Here is a 27,018-nt window from a genome sequence, read left to right as displayed (position 1 = left end):
AGAATGGCATAGAATGATGATAATAAAAGCAAACACTGAGACTGGCATTGTGATTTGAGTGTTGGACCATTACTCTGGGAGACCAGGATTCAAATCCCAGCTCAGCCATGAAAACCATTGGTTGGCCTCAGGTAAATCACACTCTCTCAGCCCCAGAGGAATGGCAAATCACCTCTGAACAACAATAGGCCTACCTCTATGTAGATGTGTGTAGGTCCACACAAAGTATATGACCTTTCAGAGAAGTAGTCATGTTAGTCTCTTGCAACATAAAAAGGAGTAATAACAGGCAACGGGAGAAGGGAAAGGAATACCTATAAGACTAACTAGTTTTTGTTTTCACATGAGTGGATATTAACCCACTTCTTCAGATTGTTGTACAGAGTGATAATAAATGCTCAGTAATACATGTACATCATATTCAGACAGCTGTGGGAGTAGGATAGAATGTAAGAGGATACAGAAAGATGCAAATCCCTTGCCCTACATATTCAAAGGTCTGCAAAAGGTGATACAGGTCTTTCAGAACTTTACAGAGGTCATATCCAGCAGCAGCTGTGTTGGTCATTCAGCAAAGTACAACAACATCCAAAATCCACAAAACTGCAATACCTTTTTCAGGCCAACTAGATAATCTGAAAGAGAAGAGCTAATGGACTGGGACTTTACTCTTTGAGTTCTTTTACCTCCAACAAAGCTAAAGTTTTATTTTTAAAAATTGGATTACATTTAGTGTGTTTTATCTGAACAGCATTACCTAAAAGTTTTTCTACGGAAAAGCATGGATGCTGGATGAGAAATTTAGTCAATGTTCTCTGCCTAACAAAGGAGGCTGGTAGCCTTGGAAGGACAAAGGCAACGGGCCTGATACAGACTGCCAAAATAAAGCTGCTTCGGGTCTCTTTGGAGGTATGCTATTTAAATGATGCATGGGTCCTAAGAGTCCGGAGGTCGCGTCAAAGCCACACTCCATTTCTAAGCACTGGAGTGCAGCTTTGGTGCAGCTTCCGGATTCTTAGGACCCATGCATCATTTAAATAGCATACCTCCAAAGAGACCCGAAGCAGCTTTATTTTGGCAGTTTGTAACAGGCCAAAAGAAGTATCTTTTTGTGTCTTGCAAATAGAGATCAAATTTTATTTCCCAAACTTTATGATTATTTGTCTCCCAGAACCCACATGACTGTAAGAAGTGGACTGCCTACATGAATATCTCTCCATACCACCTTAACTGTGAACAACAACATCTTTACAGAATGTAGTCCTGTGACTCTAACACTCACAATATATATATACTGTATATTTAATAGCTTTGACTTATGAAGAAGCCAATGGAGCATCAAAAGCTTGCAACATGTATTTTGTGCATTTTGGTTGTCCCAAAAAAGGTATCACAGTTTTGTGGATTTTGGATGTTGTTATACTTTACAGTGGTCAGTTAGTGTTGATGTATGAAAGCAATAAATCTGCTTACCAAAAATCATTTCCCCAGAGTTTAAAACTCTCTTCTGAAAAGATTCCTTTTGTTATACAGTGGACCCTTGTTATACGCTGGAGTTTGGTTCCAAGATCCCCCGTGTATAACAAAATCCGTGTATGCTCAAGTCCCATTAAATATAATGAGATAGAAAAATGGTGTCCCTTATAAAAAATGAAAAATCAAGGTTTGATATTTGAAATGTATACTTTTTTGGAACATTTTCAAACCGTGTATGCTTGAATCCGTGTATAAAAAATCCGTGTATAAGAAGGGCCGACTGTATGTGCTTGTAGTATGGAAACTTGTATTGTAATGGCTTTGGTAATGGGATTGGAATGGAGTCATAATTTGGGGGCCTTGGAGAAGCACAGCGAAAACCCTGAACCCTGAACCATCAGAGAAGCAGTATAAAAGGCATAAAAAAAAAAAAGAGAGAGAAGCAGTATGCAGTCTTCTCTGTGGCTGGTTGCCTTGGATTAATAGTCATCTTAATCCAGTCATTTGTAAACCTGAGTGCTGCCGATGCTATTAGGCCACAAATTGTGTCCTCCTCAGCATCATGATCAATGTTCCAGGATGATGGGATTTGTACCCCAACAACATCTCAGGATGCTAGGCTGCACAAATTTAAATAAAAATGAACAATAACAATTAACATTTAAATAATGATTAACATGTTTCTTGCAATGCAGTAATAGTCTCAAAGCACGGTACTGTATTTATTACTCACCTCACAGTCACAAATGGCTTGGGAGTGATGTAAACACTTTGGACAGATACATTTCTTTGGGCAAGAAATAGAGGGAATCATCTTGTGGAAGGAATCAGTATGCTAATATGCAAACCATCTGCACCCTCCCGCTATATTGTTATCATTTCTGATCTTTAATGTTAGGCCTTAGCCTTGTTAGTATATTGGTGAGAAGCTACAGGTAAAAAGCAGGAGTCTTGTAATGCACTTTAGGGTCAGGTAGTTGAAGAAGAGGGAAGGAATGATGAGAAAAAGGTTGATACAAAAAATAAATTTAATATCTTATTAATACTAGAAATGATTAGAGAACTGTTTCTCAGACAAATAATAAAATGTATGATCTGATGAAAGAGAAGAGATTTTTATTCGCCAAAGACCTAATTTCACAGCTAACTTCAAAGCTGCAGTGCTCCAAACAGACCATTAAGTATGGCACTAACACTGGAACTTGTGGTAGAGAGATACCTTCAAGAACCGATGTTACCATTGTTCTTTATCAATTACTTGGATGACAGAATTGGGGGCATACTCATCTAATTTGCAGATGACACCAAATTAGGAGGAATAGCTAATACTCCAGAGGACAGGATCAAAATTCAAAATGACCTGAATAGACTAGAAAGCTGGACCAAAGCTAACAAAATGAAATTCAACACGGAGAAATGTAAGGTACTGCACTTAGGGCAGAAAAATAAAATGCACAGATATAGGATGGGGGACAACTGCCTGAATGAAAGTACATGTGAAAGGGATCTAGGAATCCAAGTAGACCATAAGTTGACCATGAGTGAACAATGCGATGCGGCAGCTAAAAAGGCCAATGCAATTTTAGGCTACATCAATAAAAGTATAGTGTCTAGATCAAGAGAAGTAATAGTGCCACTATATTCTGCTTTGGTCAGGCCCCACCTGGAATATTGTGTCCAGTTCTGGGCGCCACAATTCAAAAAGGACATTGAGAAACTGGAGTATGTCCAAAGGAGGGCAACTAAAATGGTGAAGGGTCTGGAAACCTTGCCCTATGAGGAACGACTTAGTGAGCTGGGGATGTTTAGCCTGGAGAAAAGAAGGTTAAGAGATTATATGATAGCCCTGTTTAAATATTTGAAGGGATGTCATATTGAGGAGGGAGCAAGCTTGTTTTCTGCTGCTCCAGAGACTAGGACCCAGAACAATGGATGCAAGCTACAGGAAAAGCGATTCCACCTCAACATTAGGAGGAACTTCCTGACAGGAAGGGCTGTTCGACAGTGAAACACACTCCCTCAGAGTGTAGTGGAGTCTCTCCTTCTTTGGAGGTCTTTAAGCAGAGGCTGGATGGCCATCTGTCGGGGATGCTTTGATTGAGATTTACTGCATGGCAGGGGGTTGGACTGGATGGCCTGTGCGGTCTCTTCCAATTCTATGGTTCTATGATTCTCTCTGTTTGTGAAAAGAACAGTGACATATCAGAAAAAGGCAAGAAATTCAACAGAATGTTTTGCAGTACATGAAATCTGGGAAAGTTTAATTTCTGGGGAGCTGTATTTGCCTGGTCTATTGAGAATATTGGGATATAACATCTTCACCTATGGCAGAGGTGGGAATCCTGTGATTCACAAGATCTTGGTAGACCACAGATCCTGTAAACTCTGGCTAGAATAGCCAGTGGTGAGGAATGCTGGGAGCTACAGTCCAACAACATCTGGAGGGCCACAGGGCTTCCACCTCTAGTCTAGTTGCATGGAAGCTTTGGTTGTATTAGCAAGAATGGATGTGAGCCTAATTACATTATTATTTCTGTTTCTGTCACCTCATCCCACATATCTGAATGTGAATTTCTTAAATCTGTATACATCTCATACAAGTTTAGTCTCCTTTATCTGAAATGCTTGAGATCAGAAATGTTTGGATTTCAGGGTTTTGTTTTGTTTTTGTTTTTGTATTTTTGAATATTTGCATGTACATAATGAGGTATCTTGGACATTGGACCCAAGTATAATATGAAATACATTTTTGTATACACATTATATACATAGCCTGCAGGTAATTTTATACACAATGTTTTAAATAATTTTGTGCATGAAACAAAATTTGTGTGCATTGAACCATCAGAAAGCAAAGGTATCACTATCTCAATCATCCATGTAGACAATTTTGGATTTTGGAATTCCTAATAAAGGAGACTCAACCTGTATTTCTGAACAGTTGTGTATCTGTTACAGTGAGCAGTTAGATATGATAATTGCTTTTATTGAAGTAATATACCATTTTCAGAAGGTGTGTGAGAAATAGTGGGTGCTTTTAAATATGATATGACTAGAGTTTGAAAAGTTAGTGTTTTGTTCCATTACTTATTATGGTGTTTAAAAAAATAACTCATTGCATTACTCACTACATTACATTAGAATGATGCATTACTCTACTCATACTTTTCCATTACCTTTTGCTGGTTTTCTTTAGAAATAACCCCCTTAGAACTGCTAAGAGCATAAACTGTAGAATATTTCCTGTGAAAATACCTTTAAAAAGAGCTTTTGAAAGTTGTTAGGAACCTTTACTCATTACACTAAAAAACGAACTTGGGTTTTACTCATTACATAACTTTTGAAGTTTGGCTTTATTGCAATTTCTTTACCCCCAAATCTCCTTGCAGGTAACTGTGTTACTTGTACAATATACATAAGTATAACCCTTCCAGTGCAAACCCATCTACTCAGAAATGAGTCCACTGGGTTCATATGACTTACTCTCAGGTAAGTGCATAGAGGATTTCAGCTTTACCAATATAACTCTGCCCCCTCTCAGTTTTAGGTTTCAACATTTGTATTTATAAAGCCAAATGGTGGTGTTTACATGGGGCAGCACTGGATATGAGGCTTCTTCTAGAACAGTGTTTCTCAATCTGTGGGTCGTGACCCCTTTGGGGTTGAATGATCTTTTCACAGGGGTCACCTAAAACCATTGGAAAACACATACTTCCAATGGTCTTAGGAACTGAGACACATGGTTGGGGGTCACCACAACATGAGGAGCTGTATTAAAGTGTCACAGCATTAGATGGTTGAGAACCACTGTTCTAGAATGTCCCAGCAACCATTGCTGATTATCTTTAGCACCCTTGAACCGATTGTCCTTAGCATCCTTGTTTGCCAAGAGTGGGAAAGGACAGTTTATTGCAGCAAAGCAAATGAAACCACAGTCCTTTATCCAGTTACCTAAGGGAAAAAGCTCCATAGAACATAGCAAGACTTATATCTTAGTAAAAATGTATCAGATTGTGCCGTAAGGTTCATGCCACAGATTTGTGTGAATGAACGTTACTGAGTAATCCAGCTCAGTGCCAAATGAGCTTTTCCTTCCATTCATCTCTCAAAATTAGAACAAACAAATTAAACTAACCTTTTGTGGGTTAATCAGCCTCCACTGAACACAGGCAGGGTTCTTCTGGGCACCACTCCCTTCCCGCAGAATTGGAGACCATGTTCAAAAATGAAAATCAGCCAAAGCCTTCTTGAATGGCCCCAGTGAGCAAGGGCTGGCCTATGTTCAGTGGCTTAGGGGATGTAGCAATTCCTTATCTGTCACAGGAGAAGCTGAGGAGACAAGTCCCTGCGCAGGAGCAGGCAGACTTTTGAGACTGTTGTCAAAGAAAGTCAAACCTTAGGGAGGGACTATCTCTATCTCCCTCTCCATAACTGTATAGTAACACCCCTTGTGAACTGTTGCCAAGTCCTAACTCTAGCTCCTTTGGGGCACAGCTGCCTCCTAGTGGCCCTTGGCTATGCTGGAAAATGTGCGATGCTCTGCGTGTCCCAGGCCAAGGTGCTTGAGAAAGGCAGATGCCCTTTTGTTGGTCAGGGAAGACAGGGAACTCTTGCCTAAAAACACATTGCATCAGCAAAGCCTCAATACTGAAAGGCTACAGATTCTTCAGGAAGGCTACTGTTTTCCACTCAGGGCTCAGGTCAGTAACCTCAAGGTGCTCAGCTCTAGAGCACATGTTCAAATGTGGGATAACATCACTACAGCACTACAGCTAAAACATGGCATGCAAATCAACTTACTCAGTTGTCTGGATTGTTGCTGGTGACAAAGCTGGTTCTTGCTGGTGTCAAAGCCCAGAACCACCTTCCCCCATCCCATATCACCTATTTGCTTTTGATTTGCTTTATTGGAACTTTATTGCTTTTGTTTTTCTTTCCAGAGATAGTTTTAGTGGCTAACAACAACAATAACAATAAAAATAAGCCTCTCTGGGATGTAGCTCTTGTTATTTTCTCAAAATAAATAAATAGTTTTTTTGTGGGTTTTTCAGGCTATGAGGCCATGTTCTAGAAGAGTTTATTCCTGATGTTTTGACAGCAGCTTGGCTGGCATCTTTCTCTGAATTTTGGTATCTACGGGAGCGGAGGGACTAGATACCAATGGCCCACTGTACTTTTCTTCTGCTGTTTTTCAATGCTATGCTACATGCTCTTCACAATATAAAAGTAAAACTTTTGCCTGGTAAAGCAGGGAGAAACCATTCTAGATTTTTAATCTTTTGTAAAAGAGACAGCTTCCTCCTTGAATGGTCCTCCCTCACCATTGACCATGTGTTGGTTGTGCCTAATGGGAGGTTTGGCTCAAGACGGAGGGCACTTGGTTGTCTATCCTTGTCTTAGAGGCTTGCTCATTTACCATGTGACCTGCTTTCATAATAATATTCAATAATCCATGGCTAGTCTCCTAAAGCACTGCAGCCCCTTTGGACTCTCCTTCTCCTGCCCCCAGTAGATCAAGGGCATATTTACATTTTAGACTTGAAGTGGTGTTGCAGCCATTCTCCTTTCACATTCACAGAACTCTGGGAATTGTAGTTCTGTAAGTGGGTTGGGAGGACACATAATTGAATTTCAGTTGAATTCCTCTCCTCATAACATTCCCGGATAGTTACAGTTTTCAGGATTCTTAGAGAAAACCATATGCTTAATAAACATCTAATGTATGTGTGAAGTACAAATGTGTCTTGACTTCTGGTTTGGAAAAAAAGGCACGTATTCACATACTGGCCAGGAAATTTTGCCCAGGACAAGAAAAATGGACAGTCCATGATGGACTGAAATACAGGAAAGCTAGCTTTGTACCAGGCCAGCCTATTTGCCCATCTAGCATTTCCTATGTGATATTTTTAAGCTGGAGATCCTGTGGTCTAAAGTTGTTCCATTTGAAGGCTAAGTGTCCTGTCATGAAGCCACTATGATAGGTACACATAACTGGGTTGTTTCATGAGATGGGTAGAAGGTCTATCCTGAAAATGTAGCAAGATGCCAATAACCGACAGGCTGAAGGAGGAAACTGATATGTAAAAGGTTCCCACATTGCAGGGAAATCTGTGTGTCTGTATACACACTCCACACTGCTTCCTGTGAGTGGTGACTGGACCACCAAGAGGGAGAAGGTCAGAATTTGCCCTCACTGCAATACTAACCACAAATGCAATGTTTTACATACCCCTTACCATCACACAAAAATGAACAGCAGTTATTCATGTGTATAGGAAAAAGTATGTTTGTATGCAGGAATGCTGTTTAAATGGAAGCTAAATCCATCAAAGTAGTTCTCTGAAGAGAAAAGGGTTTGCTCCTCTCCTAATACAATTTCTGGTTGCCACTGTCTGCTTCCTACCATAGAAGTTAACAGAATTTAGCCCACTTGAATTTTCATAGCCTCTGCATGGGTTCCCTTTCTTGGTTATGCTAAAAAATGTATTTCCCAATCCTGGACCGCAAATGTTTTTGGACTAAAACTTGACACCAGGGAGCATAATCAATAACTAGTCAAGGATGTTGAGAATAGTAGTCCAACAGCAACTGAGGGCAGCAGATTGGAACAAGCTGTAACAGAGGCATGGCAAAGAGAACTGACATCTTACTGTGGAGCTGGGCTTTTCTGTATGTCACCATTTGAGCAGCTGCTGAGAATACTGCTGCTTTCCCTGTGTAGCTATACAGCCTTTCTCTTCTATGTTTTCCAGGCTCCCTCCATGTGACCCAAATCCCATCTTTTAAAACTTGAAATCTCCATCTGCCTGCCGTCTAAGAATTTGCGTGCTTGGCACAATCCCTTGTACATGTTATCTGGAGGGATCAGAACCTCCTGCTTCAAAGCAAGCTGAGAATAAACCTATGACGCACAGGCATGCAAGGAAGACACTGCCTGGTAGACCAGGGACTAAGCACACAGAGCTTCTGTTAGAACTCAAATAAGAAAGTGATGCAGAGGATAAAACATTCCTGTATGTTTCCACATGAAACATTAAGAGGAAAGCAGAAGCCGTATCATTCTGCTATCAATGGCTGCTGCTAGTCCTTCTGTGGTAGCTAAGAGAGGTGATACCCTATAGTAAAAAGACTAAGAGATGTAGGCAAGATCATCATGAGCCAGAGGTTTTAAAACAACTATTTATTCAGAAGCATGCAAAGCCAGCTGCTCCTTTTGATTTGCTGTGCTAATGGCTACTTCTCCGAGAAGTGACTGGCCTCAGAAAGGATCTTCCCGTCCTTGGTCTCAATGGTTTTGATCAGCAGGGGCCTCTTCAGTGAGCTGTTGGTGGTAAAGGCAGTTCCCGTAGTTCTGTTATGGGATGGTAGTGCTGCTCCCTGAGTTAGGAGCCCAGCTGCATAAGCAATGGATGGGTTTAGAAATCTGGGTCAAGAGATCAGAGAAGGGTGGCTTCAGAGAAGAGGCTCCTTATTGGCTCCCCAGAGTGATTTGAGAAAGAAGGGGATTCGTCCAAGCAAATTACCAGGTAGATCGACATGTCAGAAGGCCAACCAGCCATTTGCACCAAGCAAAAAGATTAATGGAGATTTGCCGAGGGCAAGAGTGAGTTCCAGCTGACAGAAATACCATCACCTGACAGACAGACATTTTATACTGAGACTGATTGATGTCCTTGTTCCAACAAAGCTCAGATGCTGATTTTGGCACATTTTCAATATTAGATACTAGATACTAACCACTATCGAATTATTCCAGATACTATGTGGTATTACATGTCATTTACCAAATATTAAATACAATCAGTGTCAGCCAACAAATATAAGATCCAGGGAGTTTTCCAAATGTGTTTTGAGGAACTTTGGCATTTCTTGCAAACTGATTGGGGTTCCTCAATGATGGTGGAGAAGGCTCCAACCAAATCAATTTGTCCATCATGGCACCCACAGAACAATTTATTTGTCCAAAGACACACTATCAATTCCCAGTTAATGTTGAGATCCACCTGAATGTGCCCTCTACACAGCATGCTCAAGTGGGTTTTTGTGAAGTATGCACGGTAAAATGGTAGACACAAATGATGGAACCGTTTACCTGAAAATAAATAGCTGAAAGCCATACCACTTTGCCTCAGTTATCAGTGCTAGTATTACATACTATTGCACATCAACAGCCAAAGAGCACCATCAGCATTGGATTGTCAGTTATAAAATATTAATTGCTTTGAGTGTTAGATATAAACATCAAATATTCAACTGATATTTGAAAATTCAGAAATGTGTAGCCATCATTAGAAATATAAGACTATGGAGGAAAAAGTTTGGGGTGTTAATGGGTTTCAGCTCTTTTGTCAGGACACACACAGAATCTTGGGGGAAAATCAGGAAATCTGGAAAGACTCACAGGGAAGCCATGAAGGAAGGATAAAATCACAATGTTACCAGATACTTCCAGAGAAGAAATGAAAAATAGCATAGAATTGTGTCACTAGTGGTACAATTGTTTCCATTTCATGAATCTTCTATTTCAACATGGCCTTGTAACAAACAGACCTGTCCCTATTCTGAGGAACCCCATGTACCAATCAGAAAAGGGACTATACTCACCCAATCTGTTAATAGCACTGAATTGATTACTTGGAGCTTGGCCAGCCATCCTGAAAAATGAAAGAACAGCATGCTTTTTTGCTTGGCAATAGGGCTAACCCAAGATATTCTCCTGTCTCAGCTGGAAATACCAAATAACCCAACCCCAAACCAAACAAATTATTTTGGCAAAGGAGACAAAGAATACCTCTCACCATCTCTAGCAGTAAAAATACAGCAAATTATATAGCATATGTTCTGCTATTTTGTAATACCCCAAAATCTGCTGCTCAGTATGGCTGACCTAGTAGTTTACTTTGTTGGGAAATGCATGTGAAACATCCTTCAACTGTCTTGATTTGGCAGTGACAGTCCCTATTAATTGGCTGTCATCCCACTTTTTCAGCTGCTTTAAAAAATCTCCTCCCCCCACTTCCTCCCTTCATCGTCAGCTTACTTCTTTTGCTGCAATCTGAGTTCAAAGTGCAAAAGTAGTTTCATAGAATCATAGAGTTGGAAGAGACCACAAGAGCCATCCAGTCCAACTCCTTGCCATGCAGGTACTCATACTCAGTATTTCAGAAGGAGGAGAGGAGAGGAGGGGGCAAAATCTTGTCCTTTCCTGTAGACTGAGGCAAGCCTCTCCTAGCTTGTGTGTTCTTCCTCATTAATAATATTTGCTGTCTTGGCCACACCATGATGTTGCTTGACCCCATGCATCTTGGGTTTTATCTGTCAAATGTTAGGGGGTATGATATAAGAGATTTCTTTTTTTTTTCTCCCAATATTTTTTTATGAACCTCTGATTCAACTCAACATTAAGCACAATTTTTCACCATCACTTAAGGTACCTTAAAGATTTTTCAGGTTTCCAACTGCAATAAATGTTACCTGTTTATCTGTCTTTGTCACTATAAGATTTTAAAAGGGACAGGCCTGACTGTTTTGATGATGGGTCATAACTCAGAGCATACATTTGCACTGTAAAGGCCCTTGGTTCAGTCCCAGGCATCTTTAACTACAAGCTGGAATACAACTCTGGAGGCTTAAATGCTCTAAAGGTACCAGATCATGTCTGATCTTGGAAGCTAAGAAGAATCAGCCCTAGTTAGTACTTGGATGGGTGACCACTAATGAATACCAGATGAAGGAACTGGTAAAACCACCTCTGAGCACTCCTTGACTAAAATAACCCTATGGAATTCCTGGGGCCACATAAGTCAACAGATGACTTGAACGCATACACACACACATATTGAAGAGCTGCTGCCAGTGGAGGAGACACTACGGAGTTTATCAGACAAGGGGAATTGGAAGTATAATCTGATAGAGTTTAATGTTATTGCAAATTCGGGAAATGGGAAGTCAGTCCGAACACAATCATGGGGTTTCACGTTATTGCACGATATACTGCCACACGCAAATTTGGGCAATGGCATGCTATGTTTGGGCAATGGGAAGCCAGTTTGAACGCAATGCTCATTCACGTAATTGCGCTATACTATCCACTTTAAATGAATGCGTTCTGGCCCCACTTTCTTTTCATTCGAATTTAAGAGAAATTCCTCCCATTTGATAAACTTCCACCAAGCAAGATGGGTTAATGGTATGAACCATCAATCAGAATCCTACTTTTTAGGATTAGTAACTTCCAGAATCTTTCAGGAAAACAGTAAGTGCTATAGAGCTTACCTCAACAGGGTTAACCCAACATATTCTCCTGTCTCAGGTGAAATGGTAAATGCTGCCCATTCCTTTTAAAACTAGCCAGATTTCCAAAGCTCTGTAACAACTATCTGCTTGAAAGAAGGCAGCTTTCTGTGTTTCCAGTATGCCTGCTCATATTATCCCAAATATTCCTAAAGACCCTTTACAATAGATTAGTAACCCATTCACAAGGTTGTCAAGTCATGTCCAACCATGGGGGGCAGTACTCATCTCTGTTACTAAGCCGAACAGCCAGCGTTGCCAGAGATTACTCTTTGATCATGTGGGCAGCATGACTGCACAGAACGCTGTTTACCTTCCCACTGAAGTGGCACCTATTTATCTACTTGCATTTGCATGTTTTCAAACTGCTAGGTTTGGAAGAAGCTGGGACCCCATCATGTGGCACCTGGGCCTCGAACTGCCAACCTGCCGATCTTGCAATCAAGAGAGTCAGCATCGTAACCACTTGAGCCACCACAGCAATCTGAATTGAATCATGACAGATTTTGAACCTGTGATGGTGTGGAATAACTCATATGTTCCAACATGTCATGGATGAAAATTGGGACAGCTGCAGCCAAACAACATCAGTCTGTGTTCAAGATGGCAAAAGTAATTAATGAGAAAGAACCTACAAGCTAGGAGAAGCTGCAGCAGTTTACTTTTGCCTGGATGTATGAGGAAGGTTAGTACATGCCTCTCCTTTTCTATTCTCACATCAAGTTAATTGAATGGAAACTATTTCTACACTTTGAATTCAATTTGCAGCAGTTGAAATAAACCAGGACACAGGGAGAAACTGGGACATTTAAAAAGCAGATGAAAAAAAATGGACTAACAGATGATTAACTGGACCTGTCTCTGCCAAACTGGGATAGTTGGAAAATTGTCCCTTTCAGGGTTCAACCCTTGTTAGTTTTTCTTCTTTAGCTCTCTGTACTTCTCTCTTTCTAAGCCAGGTCTCCACCCCTGTTGTAATTACTCCTCCAGCAGCTTGCTATGCAATAGTATAGGAAGATCATACAGGGACATGTTTGCCTAGTGGTTACTTCTCAAAGTTTTCCCTAATGCCCATTCTGTGAACCGATGCACCAAAACACACCACCTATCCACAGCAGGTTTGCTCAGAGTTGGAATTTCTGGCTTACCTATTCTCTTCTCCTTCCAACAGTTTCCTGTAGGTTGCAATTTCGATATCAAGAGCCAACTTGATGTTCATCAGCTCTTGGTATTCTCGCACTTTGCCTGCCATGTCGTGCTTGGCTCGTCTCAGGGCCTCCTCCAGATCTTGGATGGTGGCCTTGGCACTTTGTACTGCTTGCTCCCCTTGCTCTTCAGCTACTGCCACAGCATTCTCCAAGTTGGTTCTCTGGGCAGGAGGAGAGAGAAGAGCTATGAATTGGCATTTTTTGTCTACAGTTGAACCACATGGAAAACCTACAGTAACCAATAAGAGAGAGTCAGGGCCTAAATGCTTGATTTGTCATTGAAACATGATGGGAAAGATCCTTCCTGTTCTGCAGAGTAGCTCCAGTATGGCTGTAGCTACTCACATTCTTCCTGCAATCCCACTGCCATTTTAAACACAGCAAAAGAAGAATCTTGGGAAGATTAGTGGGAAAGTGGTCTATCCCCCACTTTGGGACACATTTTCTTCAGCATTCTGAGTTTATTGTTGTGTGCCTTCAAGTCATTTCTGACTTATGGAGACCCTAAGGTGAACCTTTCACAGGGTTTTCTTGATAAATTTCTTCATAGGGGGGTTTGCCATTGCCAGCCACTGAGGCTGAGAGAGTATGATTTGCCCAGGGTCACCCAGTGGGCTTCATGGCCCAGTGGGGATTCAAACCCTGTTCTCCAGAATCATAGTCCAACACTCAAACCACTACAGTATGCTATCTCTCCTATCACCCACAAAGGGTCAGACCAGATGATAAGGGAAATGTGAATTCCCTGTAATTAACATGTTTCCCCTCTCACACGAGATACATGCTTTAGTGCTCAGACTTGCAAATTAAGCTCTTGACCTTCCAATAACTAATCACAAAATATCCTACCTAAAATACAGAGCTAAGGACAACCATGTACTATGACAGTCATCTTTGATCAGTTGAGGTTGAGAGAGCAACTGTTTTAAATGCTAAATGTACTGTTTAGTGATTGTTTGGTTAATGACTTTGGAAACAGCTGAAGGACTTCTGAGCCACAGATGCACCAAACAGTGCAGAGTTGAAACAGTCTTAAAAGTTGATGGTTCCTTCATGTCCTATCTCTCAAATGAACAAATGATCTCTTTTTCTGCCTCCTGCTTCTGAGTTACTTTATGAAATTAGTTATAAAACTTGATGGAAGAGGGACTGGATAGTTCAGGAGAACCCAGAATGGATTTTAGCCTTAGTCTCAACAGCAAGCCCAAGATAATTTTGTTGCCTGAGGCTAATTAGCAAATGGCAATTCCATTCCTCAAGTCAAAGCAGGGCCCAAGACATTTTGTTGTCTAAAATGAACCAGCAAATATCACTTGCTATGGGGGAATGTGAAGCTATACGTACTCAAAGATGGCCATACCACTTTGGAACTTGAGATATTGTTGTAGTTGTGTGTCTTCAAGTCAATTCCAACATCTGGCAACTCAAAGGCAAACCTATCACAGGGTTTTCTGGGACTGAGAATGTGTGACTCACCCAAAGTCACTTAGTGAGTTACCATGAATGACCAGGGAATTGAACCATAATCTCCAGAATTGTAGTCCAGTGCTCAAAGCACTACACCATGTTGCTTCTTAAAAGAGATATAAAATCCCACATTATGTCTTCTTGGGAATAAGAATGATATTAACAAAAATTATATGAAAGAATATTAAAGAACAACAAAGAATTCTGTCTACTGGGAGTACCTGCCAGCATTGTCAGTCTGTACAGCATTTCCCTCATGACTATACAGTTAACCCTTTCCTCAATATTTTGGCTAAAAATTGCTTTTTTCTGTCTAGTGGAAAGTAGCTCACCTGATTCTTCAAGGCTTCAATTTCCCCATTAACACGCTGAGCATATCGAGTCAACTCGACGATCTGCCCCTTGGTCCCTTTCAGCTCCTCATGGTGCTTCTGGGTCTGCCTTGCCATGTCATCAAACTGGAGGGTAAGGAGAATTATTGAGAAAGTTTAGTTACCAGGCCACCAGGATGCTATACATAGTGATACAGGACAACCCCACCACAAAAAAATATCAATATTACTGTTGTCTTATTGGTGGATATATTGGGCCAGGTGTGCTTAGCTGGAGCCAGAAGGCCTCCCAAATTTTAATAAAGATCTAGTTGACCTCACAGTTATGTCAAAAAAAATCATACTTGTTCATTTTAAACAAGTCAAGTATTTCAATATGAATCACATGGGAAAACTGAGTTGTTAACATTCAGTATTTATGATCAAACATTTACCCTGTATTGAATATTGAATGTTAATAATTCCATAAATGGTACAATATTAGGTTTCAGAGAGGAGCAAAAAAATTGCACTAGAACTGCTGCAAGACATAAGGAAGAGGGCTGTGAAACTTGAATTATACCTGGTTGCTATGAAGTATGGAAACAGATTTGAAGGTGAGCTACACTTAAATTACCCTGGGCAGCAGAAGATGATTTCTGATTTGTAGCTCTTATGAATTTTCTTAACTATGCCTAGTTATGGATATTCCAAAATCTATATCACTGCAATGGGAAGGCATATTTAGATAATGTATGAGCAATGATGAGCTACTACAGTGAGATTCTATACAATATTTTATATTTTAATACTTTATAATAAAACAGAGAAGAAAGAGGAGATGAATGCCTTAAAATGGAAGAGATTAATGCCTCTCTCTTCAGTATGAATGCATGACTTAGTATTGCCTATACATGCCATGAGGAACTGATTTAGGTCCAACCTGAAGCCTTTTTGATTAAGTGGGAGCATCACTGAAAGCTCTATTCTGGTACAGAATTAGGTACTGATCAGAAAATACTGATAAGAATCTCTTAACAAAAATGTTATTACTGAAGTGAGGAAAGTTGACATCAGATAGGGTTGGTTATATTTCCTGTTATGTTCTTCTTCGTGATGATTAGATTAATACAAGATCATTAACAAGAAGAATTCAGAAGTATGAAAAATAGGATTATCTCCCCCCTTCATTTCTTCAGATGGTCATACATATGATACAGCAGGATGATAGTGGGAAATTGCCCAACTCCATTTGAAAGTTTCCAAGTACACCATTACACTTGATAAGGCAGCATGAGGTCAAGAGTTTTAGCAAAGGTCCAAAACACACTGCAGAAATAATCTAGTTTGAGATGGATTTAACTGCCCTGGCTCAATGCTAGGGAATTATGGGATCTGTAGTTTTGTGAGACATTTAGCCTTCTGTGTCAGAAAGCTCTAATGCCACAACAAACTGCAATTTCTAGTACTGAGCCAGAAAAGTTAAAGCAGTCTCAAACTGGTTGATTTCTGCAGTGTGTTTTGGACCAAAGTTTTGGAAATGCAGAAAAGATTAGCTAAAGATGGGGTAGGTAAAGTGCAGCCCATGATTACATGCAGTCCACAATGTGTGTGTGTGGGGGGGGGGGGGGCTGCGCTTGTGTCAGACATTTTTCTGGCTGAAAACAGCTCTATTTGATTCTGGAAGCCTCCAAAAATGATAATTTAGCACAAAATATCCCCCCCAAGCCTTCCCCTAGACCTACCCCACGTCTCCAAATCCCACAACTGGGAATACATTTCAAGTCACTTCTGTTTTCAGCTGGCTTCTCATGCTTAGCTTGTGTTGGATTCTTGTGTGTGCATATTAATCCTCACACCCATTGCAGCTGGCTACCCCTGGGCTAGTTATCTATAGTATATGAGCCATTATTACTATTGGGTACACAAGATTAAAGCAAAGGATTTTAAAAGTGTAAATGTGTGAACTGTCATGGAATTTGAAAATTAATAAATAAATGAATAAATAATAATTTCTTACCCACCTCTCCCTATGGAAGAACAAATAAGCAAGAAACAATAAACCAGACATGTTAATGTCTGCTACAAGAGTATATAAAATTAATACATATTAAAAACAATCAATATATACTGCAAGAATGTAGGCCTGCCAGAAGAGACTGAACTTTACTGCTTAAACTCAAAGAGCATAGCCAGCCAATAAATCTCTTCCAGCCACCATTCCACAATGCTGCCTTTGTGAATTTTATGTTCTGGTTTTCTTCAGTTTCAGTTTTCCCCACTTTTGTTTTAATTTTTTTCTAATTTCTTCATAAACTTGGAATTTAAAAAATTCCATGTGAAAGTTGTATGCATTTTAAGGGGCATTTTTGTAATGAGTTTCTCAAAATGCAATTCATTTTTGTTTTGCATTACTTTCACCAATAAATGCATTCTTCCTGTGTACTCCACAATATATGCATTTTTGTATACGTATAGTTTTTCATCAGAGAAGTGCACTGGAAAACAAATCAGAAGACTGTGATCATGGAAACATAACTTGCATTTTGTTATGCATAGTTTGCATTTTGTTCAGGAAGTACAAATTAAGCAAGTCAGTATTAAAATGTGAACTGAAGATATTTTTCTTCCATGTCTGTTAGAACTGATAGGTTTTCAAAAGAGAAACAACTAATAATAAAGGAACCTTTCACAAGAACACTTGAGACTGGCTGAGATGTATGAGGCAGGCCTATATAGGAGCCTCTCAAAACAGTTCTAGACTCCTGTGAGATTTTAAATTCTATGGGAACCTTCAAACCCCTGAAAAGCTCACAATGGCAAGCCAGCACCTATCACTAGGCAAGGAATTTTACTACTGACATATACAACTTGGAGTGGGAAAAGCAGGCACCAGCAGCACTCACACCAGAACCTCCGTCCCTCCAGCATTTTAAGGGCTTAGTGTTCAGCCAAAACTCAAAAATATGGAATCTTTGGCACTTTGTTAAATTGTCATATTGAATGAGGTGCTGGACCTTAAATAAGAATGATGATTGGAAACCCTAATCATTATATATGACTGCTCTTGTACACCACCCCAATTAAGTATCTGTGGTGATCTTTTTCTTCTGAGATGTTCTACAAAAAGTATTAGTTCCAAAGTATTGTCTAATTTTAGAACTTTTCAACAAGAATGAAGTTTTTTTTTTTTTAAAAAAATGGCAAATATTTGTTATAGAGTTTCACTTCATCTTTTTTCAGTTAGGATGTGGTTCACACTTTAGTATTGCATCTTTGGAGGGGCTATAATATAGGTTTAGCAACTACAAGCTGAATTCTGCTCATGCAGTGGACCTTTCCAGGTTCCTTTCCCAATGCAGCCCTCTGTGTCTCTCCAAAACCATCTCTCAGAAGTGAGGCACCTTCTGGAAAAAATGAATGAATGAGAAATTGCCTTGCACAAATGACAATGCATTTCTAGTGGCACTTGAACCTTTTGGACCCAAGCAAAACCGCTTCAGCCATGTTCAAGTAGATTTGGTCATGTATATCTAGCTATGTAGCACATGCACTAAGCAACCACTTTACAGAATTGCTAAGAAGCACACAAGACACCAACAAGAGTGCCTGATGTACATTGGTGGCCAATGCCCATCAGGACCAATGTGCTGCCCATCAGGAGGACTGAGGCACATATGCAAATCCACTAACAAAGACTTCTATCTCCAGCAGGATTCCAGTCATCCACAAAAGCACATACTATGACATAAGTAACAGTATACTGTACATAAAGTTATTGTTAAAATGCACTTGAACTATTTATAGAAGTAAAACTTTAAAAAGCAATCTATTAAAAAGTCAAAAAGATAGAAATCAGTAAAAGCACGCTGTTAAAAGGTTTTGGAGTCAGTTCCTAAAAGCTTTTCGGAATAAAAAAGTTTTCTCTTGCCAACAGGAGGACACATCCTAACCTCCCTTTTTAGTAGTCTCCAGATAGTTTTCTGCATCCAAATGAACTGCTGGACAGAACTTCCCTCTATCTCCCATGCCTGGTTGCACTGTTTATTTGGAACTGAAATGTTTTACTCTTGTTCTAGATGATGTAACCAGATGAGAATTTTCAGTGCTACATCCTGGATTTTGATAGCAGAGAAACAAAATAAAATGGAGTCCATGCCACCAATGTTTGAGCATGCACATGTACCTCTGTACAGTATGTGCCCAGGTATTTATATATATATATGAAATGCAATGTCATGAAACGAATGTAAGGTAATAGAAATGAAACTCTTGCCTTGTTCTTGTACCACTGTTCTGCCTCTTCACGGCTTTTGGCTGCCATGGCCTTGTACTGTTCCTTCACCTCATCAATTATGTGTTTCATCTCCAACTCCGGGTTGTTGTTCATTTCCACGGTGACCATTGAATTTTGGATCTGGGATTGCAACTCCCGAATTTCCTGAATGGGAATAGGGAAAGGATACTAATAACTACATTGAAGGGAAAACTGGAATTGCAGAATCACTCCGATGGGAAACTGGATAATGTAGAGGATAACTCTAGTCCTTCTTATGCAAAACCCTTGCAAAATCTTCCTCAGAGGGTACACCAAGTCAGAGACAGAAGTTAGAGATGAAAATCCCTCCCACTCCCATCATTTATACACTATCACTGCCCCCCCCCCAATCCTGAAACCCACCTCTTCAAAGAGCTGCTTCAGGTATTTTATTTCATTGGAGATCCCTTCTAGTTTGGACTCAATATCCACCTTCTGCAAATAGATGTCATCAAGGTCCTGTAATAGGACAGAAGTAGTCAGCAGACTATCAGAATAAATTTCCCATTCCTTGAAAAGAGAGATTGTGCACCGTGAGGCCAGCCCAGAGCATGGTGCTCCCAGAGGCAAATGACAAAATGGTGCCCTCCTTTAATTTCATTTACAGTAGTTGAAAGGCACTGCAATTACATCTTACTTGAGAACTGGAAACAAGATAGCATCCTTCCACCACACTCCCAAGGGCAGCAAAAAAGACCATATAGCACATATGGGTGTTACCTCCCAGAGAGGGGAATTGCCAGAGGGCTACTTTCACAATATGTGCTGTTCTGTGGTCGTCTCACTCTGCCTAATGGTAGGCCAACTGTGTACTGTGAAGATTTCTGGTTCATAGATTCAGTGGAGCCAATCCTTCAAAATGAACAATGCTCAGTCTGCTTTTGCCTTCTCTAATCTGGAAGAACTGTAATCTAGGAGTTGTAATCTGAGGATTGCAATCTAGGGCAAGTGAAGTTGGAGAATAAAATGAAGGTTCATAGTAACCTCTTGAACATAGCAGCAGGAAATATGTCAAGCATCCAATCATAGAACAAGGCATAAAGAAATAAATGCAAGACTTCAGTTTGAAGACAGTCATGTGTTCTCACAGACAGAATATTTTACAGTTGATGAACACCTCTTCTAATGATGTGCTAAGTGTGTCATCTAATAGAAACACATATCCTCCTGCATATCCTCCAAACCCAAGGCCTTGCCATTCATAACAGACCTACACTTCCAAAAGACATCACTTCCTCCCAACCAAGGGTCACACAGATATATATGTACTCCACATACTTCCATGCCACCCCTTTCTGAAAATGCCAGCCACAGATGCAGGCAAAATGTCAGGAATAAATTCTCCCAGAACATGGCCACATAGCCCAGAAAACCCAAAGAAAACTGTGTGTTAATTAATTTGGCCATACATGCTAGGTTAGATATGTAGCATGTGGTGGTGACCTTTTAAACCTATAAGCTTGTGAGGCCCACAATATGTATCAGCTTTATCGCACTGTTGCCAATTCACTTTGTGACATAAACATGTATAGGTCATGCTACACATGTGAGGCCAAAAAAACTGACCATATTCTGTTGAGAGTGGAAGAAATGGGAGTTGCACAGACAGCATATTCATTTGAGCCTTGTCTTTACAAGCTATGTTGTGAATACTATACTTTACATTGCAGTTGCACATAATGTATTGTGCACTGTGAAACAGAATATAGTCATTTACATGTTCTGTTCTGCATGGAGGCTGTGTAGCACTCATATAGCATATATCTATGTATGGGTATGTACACTATGCTAAGGGAATGTTGGACTGAATGGGGAGAGTTAAGTCTTCATCTAAGCTTTCCCCCTGAATTTGCTTCTCTGACTGCAGAAAGGCCCCCAAAAAAGATAAATACAGATCAATTGGCATCTCCTTTTTTGTCACTGGATATGAGTAGATTGGCAAATTTAGAGGGGAAATTGCTAGATAGGAAATTTTATACTATCCCTGCCCATTTGTGGTGGGACTAACCTGGATCTGGCCCCTACATGTTTATTTGTAAGCTAAATAGAAAGTCTCATCTTCCCAGCTTAGCATGATGTTTATACCTCAGTTGCAAGAAACAAGCAACTTTGGATTAGTGAAAGAAAACTCAGGTCTTATCAATTCCTTTAGGCATCTACATACTTTACATATTTCAGACCCACCTTCTTGGTTATCACAAATTCATTTTCAAGCTGATTACGCCTATTGATTTCATCTTCATACCTACAGATCAGAGAGAGAACATGCAATGTGTGAAGTGCAATAGAAAACACCACACAAATACCCTGATGGGTAACTAAGGTAACTACAATTGATGCAACATTAATGTACCATTTATCAAAACCATTTACCTCCATGCTCCCCCTCTCCCCTACCCAATGGCTCATCCACAGCCTCAAGCATTACTTTGTTACTTCTTACTAGCTGTGTATATAACATCTCAACTTGGCACCATCAAGCATCAGCTTCATAACTGCATATGTGGCAGTGCTATTTTCCCATTTTACATTAATAAGGCCTCAGAAACTGTGTAATGTTTTATGAAAGTGCACTGAAGAAGTTAGGATATGTCACAGAGTACCAGAAGTCAGTTGAAATAATAATGGCAATTGTAAGGCTTTGTTGTGTCCACAGCTGAAGGACTTGAGGTTTCAATGAAGAATGTTCTGACTTTGAGCAGTGATAGTAAGGAACCAGCTGGGTCATGGGCAAAGAGTTTTGGTTGCCATGATATCCAAAGTGCCTCATCCCCACTTTAGTCCATTTAATTTTTCACTGCATAGAGCAAGGCTAGGAGAACTGAGCAGGTCCAAGAACAATCGTCCCTAAATCTATCACAGACTGCTTGCATATGTGCGTGTGTATTACTATCCCACAAAAAATTCATCAGTTTAGACTAGAAATATAGGCTGAAGGAGGAGCCTCTTCTTTTCTCCGACCCAGATCTTTGATTGCAATTTGGTTTGCATAATTTTAAATAAAACTTAAAGAAGGACTGATAATGGATCACCCACCATCACCTTCTTGACCCTTCACAAACCCACCTGCTCTTCAGTTCTTCCAGAAAGGCCTGCGTATGGTCCAACTCATTTTGCAATTTCATCTTTTCTTGATTCAGTGCATCAATTTGCTGCTTAAGGGGCTGGCTATGGGTTGTCATGATGCGCCCGACATTGGATTTGTACTGGTCTTTGTTTTTCAGTAGCTTCAGCTGCATTTCTAGCACTTTGTTTTGCTGCTCAAGCTTCCGCACCTTGGTGAACAGAGAATGAAAAGGAAAATAATCATACAACACGGGCACTAAGGTAAGAAATTCTCTTCAAAATTCATCCAGTGCAGGATTGCAATCCATTCCAAAGGCTATTGTGGACAGTCCCTAAAATATACTCTGCAAGCAACCAATCATCCTGAGTTGCATGCATTTTAATGGCACTTCAGAAATCAAACACATCTCAGTGGCCAATAGAAAGAATTGATGTATTGAACAGCCACTGTTCTTGTGCATTGGTAAGACTGGTCCTCTGGTTGCATGCACATAAACCAGCACTGAAAAAATACTGTTAGTCTTCTCACATTGATTCAGAATGGTCAAGAACATGCTCCATTGTTGTGGCTACTTCTGCCAATGCTGCCCCCCACAAATTTACCCCTTAAACCAGGCAGCACCTCAATGGAAAGACTTCTGAGGTGCTGCAGATTGGGGTGCTGGGAAATGATGACTGCAGCACTATCCTAGTTGAGGGCTCATTGGGAGAGGAAGCTGGAAGCCATGGGGGTCCTGTCACAGCTGCTTGTCCCAATGCACTCCATAATAGGGAGAATACTGCAGTCATCATTTCCCAGCACCCCAATCTGGAAAACTTTCAATCTGGGCACTGCCTCACTTAAAAAGTAGATTTTGGGGTTCACACTCAGACATTAATTGTAAACATGAATCCCCTAAGTTATGAGATAATTTATGGTCTCATAAATATCGAACAAGGTGCAGGGCAATATTTCTATTGCCATATAGACTGTCATTGTAGAAACACTGAAGAAATGGGTTTCACACATATGTGCTAAATTGGAACAAGAGTGTACAAAGGGTTTTTTGGACGCAATCCCACTGTCATTGTGCGCCTCTCACTTTAAAGCAGGAAACTTTAGAGTACACCAGAAAACTTGAGGGGGATTGCAGGCATTGCATACTTTCTCCCTTTCAGCCAACATTTTCAATCAGATTCCATCTCAAGAAGATTGGTTGCTAAAATTGTATGAATTTGTAGGAATGGATAAATTGACTAGATTATATGGCAGAGATGATTAGATTTTAGAATTGTCTTATTATGTAGATGTTTATTGTTCTCTTAAGTTCTTTTTAAAATTTGATATAATATTAAGATGCATTCATTTTAAAAAAATATTATTTTAAAGATTTGTGATAATGTTTGAATAGAAAGAGGGGAGTAGAAACACCTAATGTAATAGAACCGTAGACAGGCAAGTTGGCTTTTCTATTTGACACATTCCCCCACCAGGGGGCACAAGCCTTCTTCATTTCCTAGTCCAGTCCAGTCCAATGCCATAATTTAAGTATTCAAATTCTTGAAAGGAGCCAGGGTGGTGTAGTGGTTTGAGTGTTGGACTATGATTCTGTTCGATTCCCCGCTCAGCCTTACAACCCACTGGCTGGCCTTGGGCAAGTCACATGCTCTCAGTCTCAGGGGGAAGCAATGGCAAACCTCCTCTTAAAGGGCTCTTAGGGACTGACTTCAATACCGTGCTGGTCATTGACTGGGGTTGCAAGGGTCACTCCGCCCATGGAGGTGGGGCCGGGCCCCTGGCCTTTGTTTTTTATCTCCCTGCCTACCAGGTGACATAGAGGTGGAGTTACCCACTATCAAGGAGGCTCGGCTCCTTCTCTGCTGGGAAACAGTTGTAGTCAGGGTTCTGTCCCAGGGACGTAGCCAGGATTTTGGGAAGGGGGGGTCCAGACTAAGTGCCACCATTATAATGGGGCTTGGGTGTGGCGGTGCAGCAACACACACCATTCATTTTATCTAACGGAAGGGGGGTCTGGGCCCCAAGAAACCCCCCCCCCTTGGCTACGTCCCTGTCTGTCCCCTTTTACTTTTGGTTCTCATCTCTCCTTAACTGCCTGAAGAGTTTCATTTATAATCCATTGAGGCTTCTCTTTCTTTTGGGCTGCAGCTAGTGCCTTTTTGCATGCCTCCTTCTTGACAATGTCCCTGGCTTCGACCCAGAGTTCTTCAGGTTCACAGTCTACATTCATTTGCATGCTTATACTTTAAAATTGATATCAGATATTGTTTGATTTCCTGGTCTCAGAATATCAAGCTGAAGCTTTTGTTTAAGAATACTCTCCACTACTGGCAGACTCAGCAGTGGGATTAAAATAAATAACAAAAATTCCCTTTCTGGCCATGATCTAGAAACAATGAAAAACTTTGCCACTTATTAGACCCGATAAATTGCCCTTTAAAATCATTAACTAACCCCTTAAACTAACTAAATAGCCATTAACACGGGGCACCCTGTTTCTTCCATAAAAGAGTAATCAGTTCCATCCAACCTCTACCTTAAAAATGAACATATCAATCATACCAATCCAAGTTTTTTATTTATTAATTTTATGTTACTACTGTGAGTTTATAATATTCTTCTCTGAATAATATTTATTGTGCTCTGCGGATAATGGTATCCTATTCATCAATTATATTTGCTGCCCTCTATTGTTGTTGTTGTTAAAACAGTAAAACTTTATGTTATATTTAATTTTAGAGACTGGTGGCTTTAACAATAAGCCACCTTGAAAAGCAGCAAATTATTAACTATTTTTGTTACCAAGCCTACACACACATATATATATTTTAAAAGACACAATTGCATTGGGAATGAGCATGAAAGATGCCGTGAGTTCTTTCTGCTTTGCCTTGCACTGTGGAGTATCATAAAGCATAATTAGCACTAATCTATTAAAACAGTGTGTCGCACAGCTTTAGGGACTGTGCTTTATTAAGAAGAACAAATGAGTGTTAAGACAAAAATCCTTAAGGCAGAAACTTTTATGAATGGCTATAGTGCAATGGCAGCATCTGTGTTAGTCTGGGGCAGCAAATTATGAGTCTTGGCATACGCATTTGTGGGCTACAGTCGTGCATCTGATAAAGTGAGCTGCAGTCCACGAAAGCTTTGTTGCTGTTGTGTGCCTTCAAGTCATTTCTGACTGATGGTGATCCAAGCTTCCTCTAAACAAAGCTTGTCAAAAGGTAAGGTGCTGCATGAGTCTGTGTTGCTATTGCTCTTGTTTCAATCCAAATTCTTGTCTTCTCAGTATTGTTTTTGGGTGTCTTCAAGTCCTTCATGACTGGCAGCAATCTGAAGGCAAACCTTTCATGGGGTTTTCTTGGCAAGTTTTGTTCAGAAGGAGTTTGCTGTTGCCATCCTGAGTCTTAGAATGACTTGCAAAAGGACATCCAGTGGGTTTACATGGCCAAGCTGGGATTCAAACCTTGGTCTCCAAAGTCATAGTCCAGCACTCAAACTGCTATGGCATGCTGGCTCTGTACATAGTCCTAATAACTACAGTGGGCCCTTGGTAACTTCTGGGATTTGGTTCCAGGATTTCCCCGGGGGAACAAAAATCCATCGATGCTCAAGTCCCATTCAATACATTGTTATACAAAAGGCTAAATCAAGATTTGCTATTTGGAATTTACATATTTTAAAAAAATATTTTCAAACTGTGGATGGTTGAATCTGTGAATAAAGAATCAGTGAATACCGAGAGCCAAGAGCACGCAAGGGGGTCTTGTAGTTTTCTTTGAGACAAACTGAAAGGAAGAAGTCGGAGGCAGCATGAGCTTTCCTAGACTTAACTCTACCTCCTCAGATGCATTTATTTAGTTAGTTGTTAAGTGCTTTTACCTTTTTAAAATTTTAGCCTATTTTAAAACAATTGATGGGTTTTAATTTTGCGACAGTTTAATTCAATTTTAATTTTTACCAGATTCACTCTTCTATGCAAAGATTAGTCGCAGAAGCAAGCAGTCTGGTGTAAATGTTCTTCACCTCTCCCAAATTACTCTTTTTGGTCCTCTGTTTTATTATTATTATTAATATTAATTGTCACATTTGTAAGTTTTTAATGGTATTTTTCAAATATATAGCTGTGTTAGTCTGTAGAATGAGTATGTAGAGAGATCTTGTAGCCCCTTGGAAACTCACTGAAAGAAAGAAGTTGGCAGCATGAGAGCTTCCCTAGACTGAAATCAACTTCCTCCTTCACCAAAAGCATCTGAGGAAGCAGACTGAACTCTATAGGAAAGCTCTCCTGCTGCCAACTTCTTTCTTTCAGTGAGTCTCCAAGGGGCTACAAGATCTCTCTAGGGACTGGTTGCATTGTTGTAAGTTTTTAATGCTACGTTTTTAGGCCATAGGCCGCTTTGGGTCCCCATTTGGGGGAAAAATCGGGATACAAATTAATACCATCATCATCTTCATCCAGCTCTCTCTCTCTCTCTCTCTGTGCTCTATATTACCCACACAGGAGGAGAAAGGCCTCACTGTCTTTCTCACAGACACACACACACACACAGACACACCAAGAGCGAGAAGGGGGAGCACCTTGTCGATGAAGGAGGCGAACTGGTTGTTGAGCCCCTTGATCTGCTCCTTCTCCTCGGTGCGGATCTGGTGCAGCTTGGGGTCGATCTCCAAGGTGGGCAGCGAGGAGAGGAGGAAAGCGGGCGAGGCCGAGAGAGAAGACCCGGAGGGGAAGCCAGGGGCTGCTGGCGCTGCTCCTCCTCCTCGGAGGCCCCCGGGACTGGCCCGGTACCAGGCGCCCCGGCTGGGCAGGGAGCCTTGGGAGCGGCTGCTGAAGGTGAGGCTCCCCGGGCGGGGAAGGGAGTAGGAGAGGCTCAT

At 40.6% G+C, this 27,018-nt stretch overlaps 2 protein-coding genes across 4 annotated transcripts in view; both read right to left on the bottom strand.

The window, feature by feature from the left end:
• Positions 1 to 10,122, bottom strand: part of LOC149314020 (G protein-coupled bile acid receptor 1-like) — an 18,744-nt gene extending 8,622 nt beyond the window's left edge. The window contains exon 1 of one of the 3 annotated variants that reach the window (XM_089520369.1): positions 10,081 to 10,122. The gene's annotated coding sequence lies outside the window, so the exon portion shown is untranslated. Of the gene's footprint in view, positions 1 to 2,209; positions 2,228 to 5,611; positions 5,822 to 10,080 lie in introns of those variants that run through there. The other 2 variants (XM_089520368.1, XM_089520370.1) reach the window with 2 other exon arrangements.
• On the bottom strand, positions 8,662 to 27,018 carry LOC149314019 (keratin, type II cytoskeletal 8-like). Its single transcript, XM_089520366.1, has 9 exons — positions 26,722 to 27,018; positions 22,140 to 22,348; positions 21,258 to 21,318; positions 19,437 to 19,532; positions 19,032 to 19,196; positions 14,777 to 14,902; positions 12,918 to 13,138; positions 10,081 to 10,130; positions 8,662 to 8,870 (listed from the first exon to the last, which is right to left on the bottom strand). The coding sequence occupies exons 1-9, from the start codon at positions 27,016 to 27,018 to the stop codon at positions 8,710 to 8,712; spliced, it is 1,386 nt and encodes a 461-aa protein (XP_089376492.1). The 3' UTR covers positions 8,662 to 8,709.

Source organism: Sceloporus occidentalis, unplaced genomic scaffold, assembly GCF_023333645.1.
Source record: "Sceloporus occidentalis isolate IW3139 unplaced genomic scaffold, rSceOcc1.0.p SCAF_4, whole genome shotgun sequence".
In the NCBI taxonomy this organism is placed as follows: Eukaryota; Metazoa; Chordata; class Lepidosauria; order Squamata; family Phrynosomatidae; genus Sceloporus; species Sceloporus occidentalis.
The sequence above is the reverse complement of the archived record's forward strand: the minus strand, read 5'-3'. Positions and strand labels throughout refer to the sequence as shown.

What these genes read in the sequence shown, in the direction of transcription:
- LOC149314019 (XM_089520366.1), bottom strand. Translation starts at nt 27,018, where the DNA reads ATGAGCCTCTCCTACTCCCTTCCCCGCCCGGGGAGCCTCACCTTCAGC. An exon ending in CTGGAAGAACTGAAGAGCAG is followed by an intron (nt 21,319 to 22,139) that starts GTGGGTTTGTGA and finishes TCTGATCTGTAG; the next exon opens with GTATGAAGATGAAATCAATA. An exon ending in AATTTGTGATAACCAAGAAG is followed by an intron (nt 19,533 to 21,257) that starts GTGGGTCTGAAA and finishes GTCCTATTACAG; the next exon opens with GACCTTGATGACATCTATTT.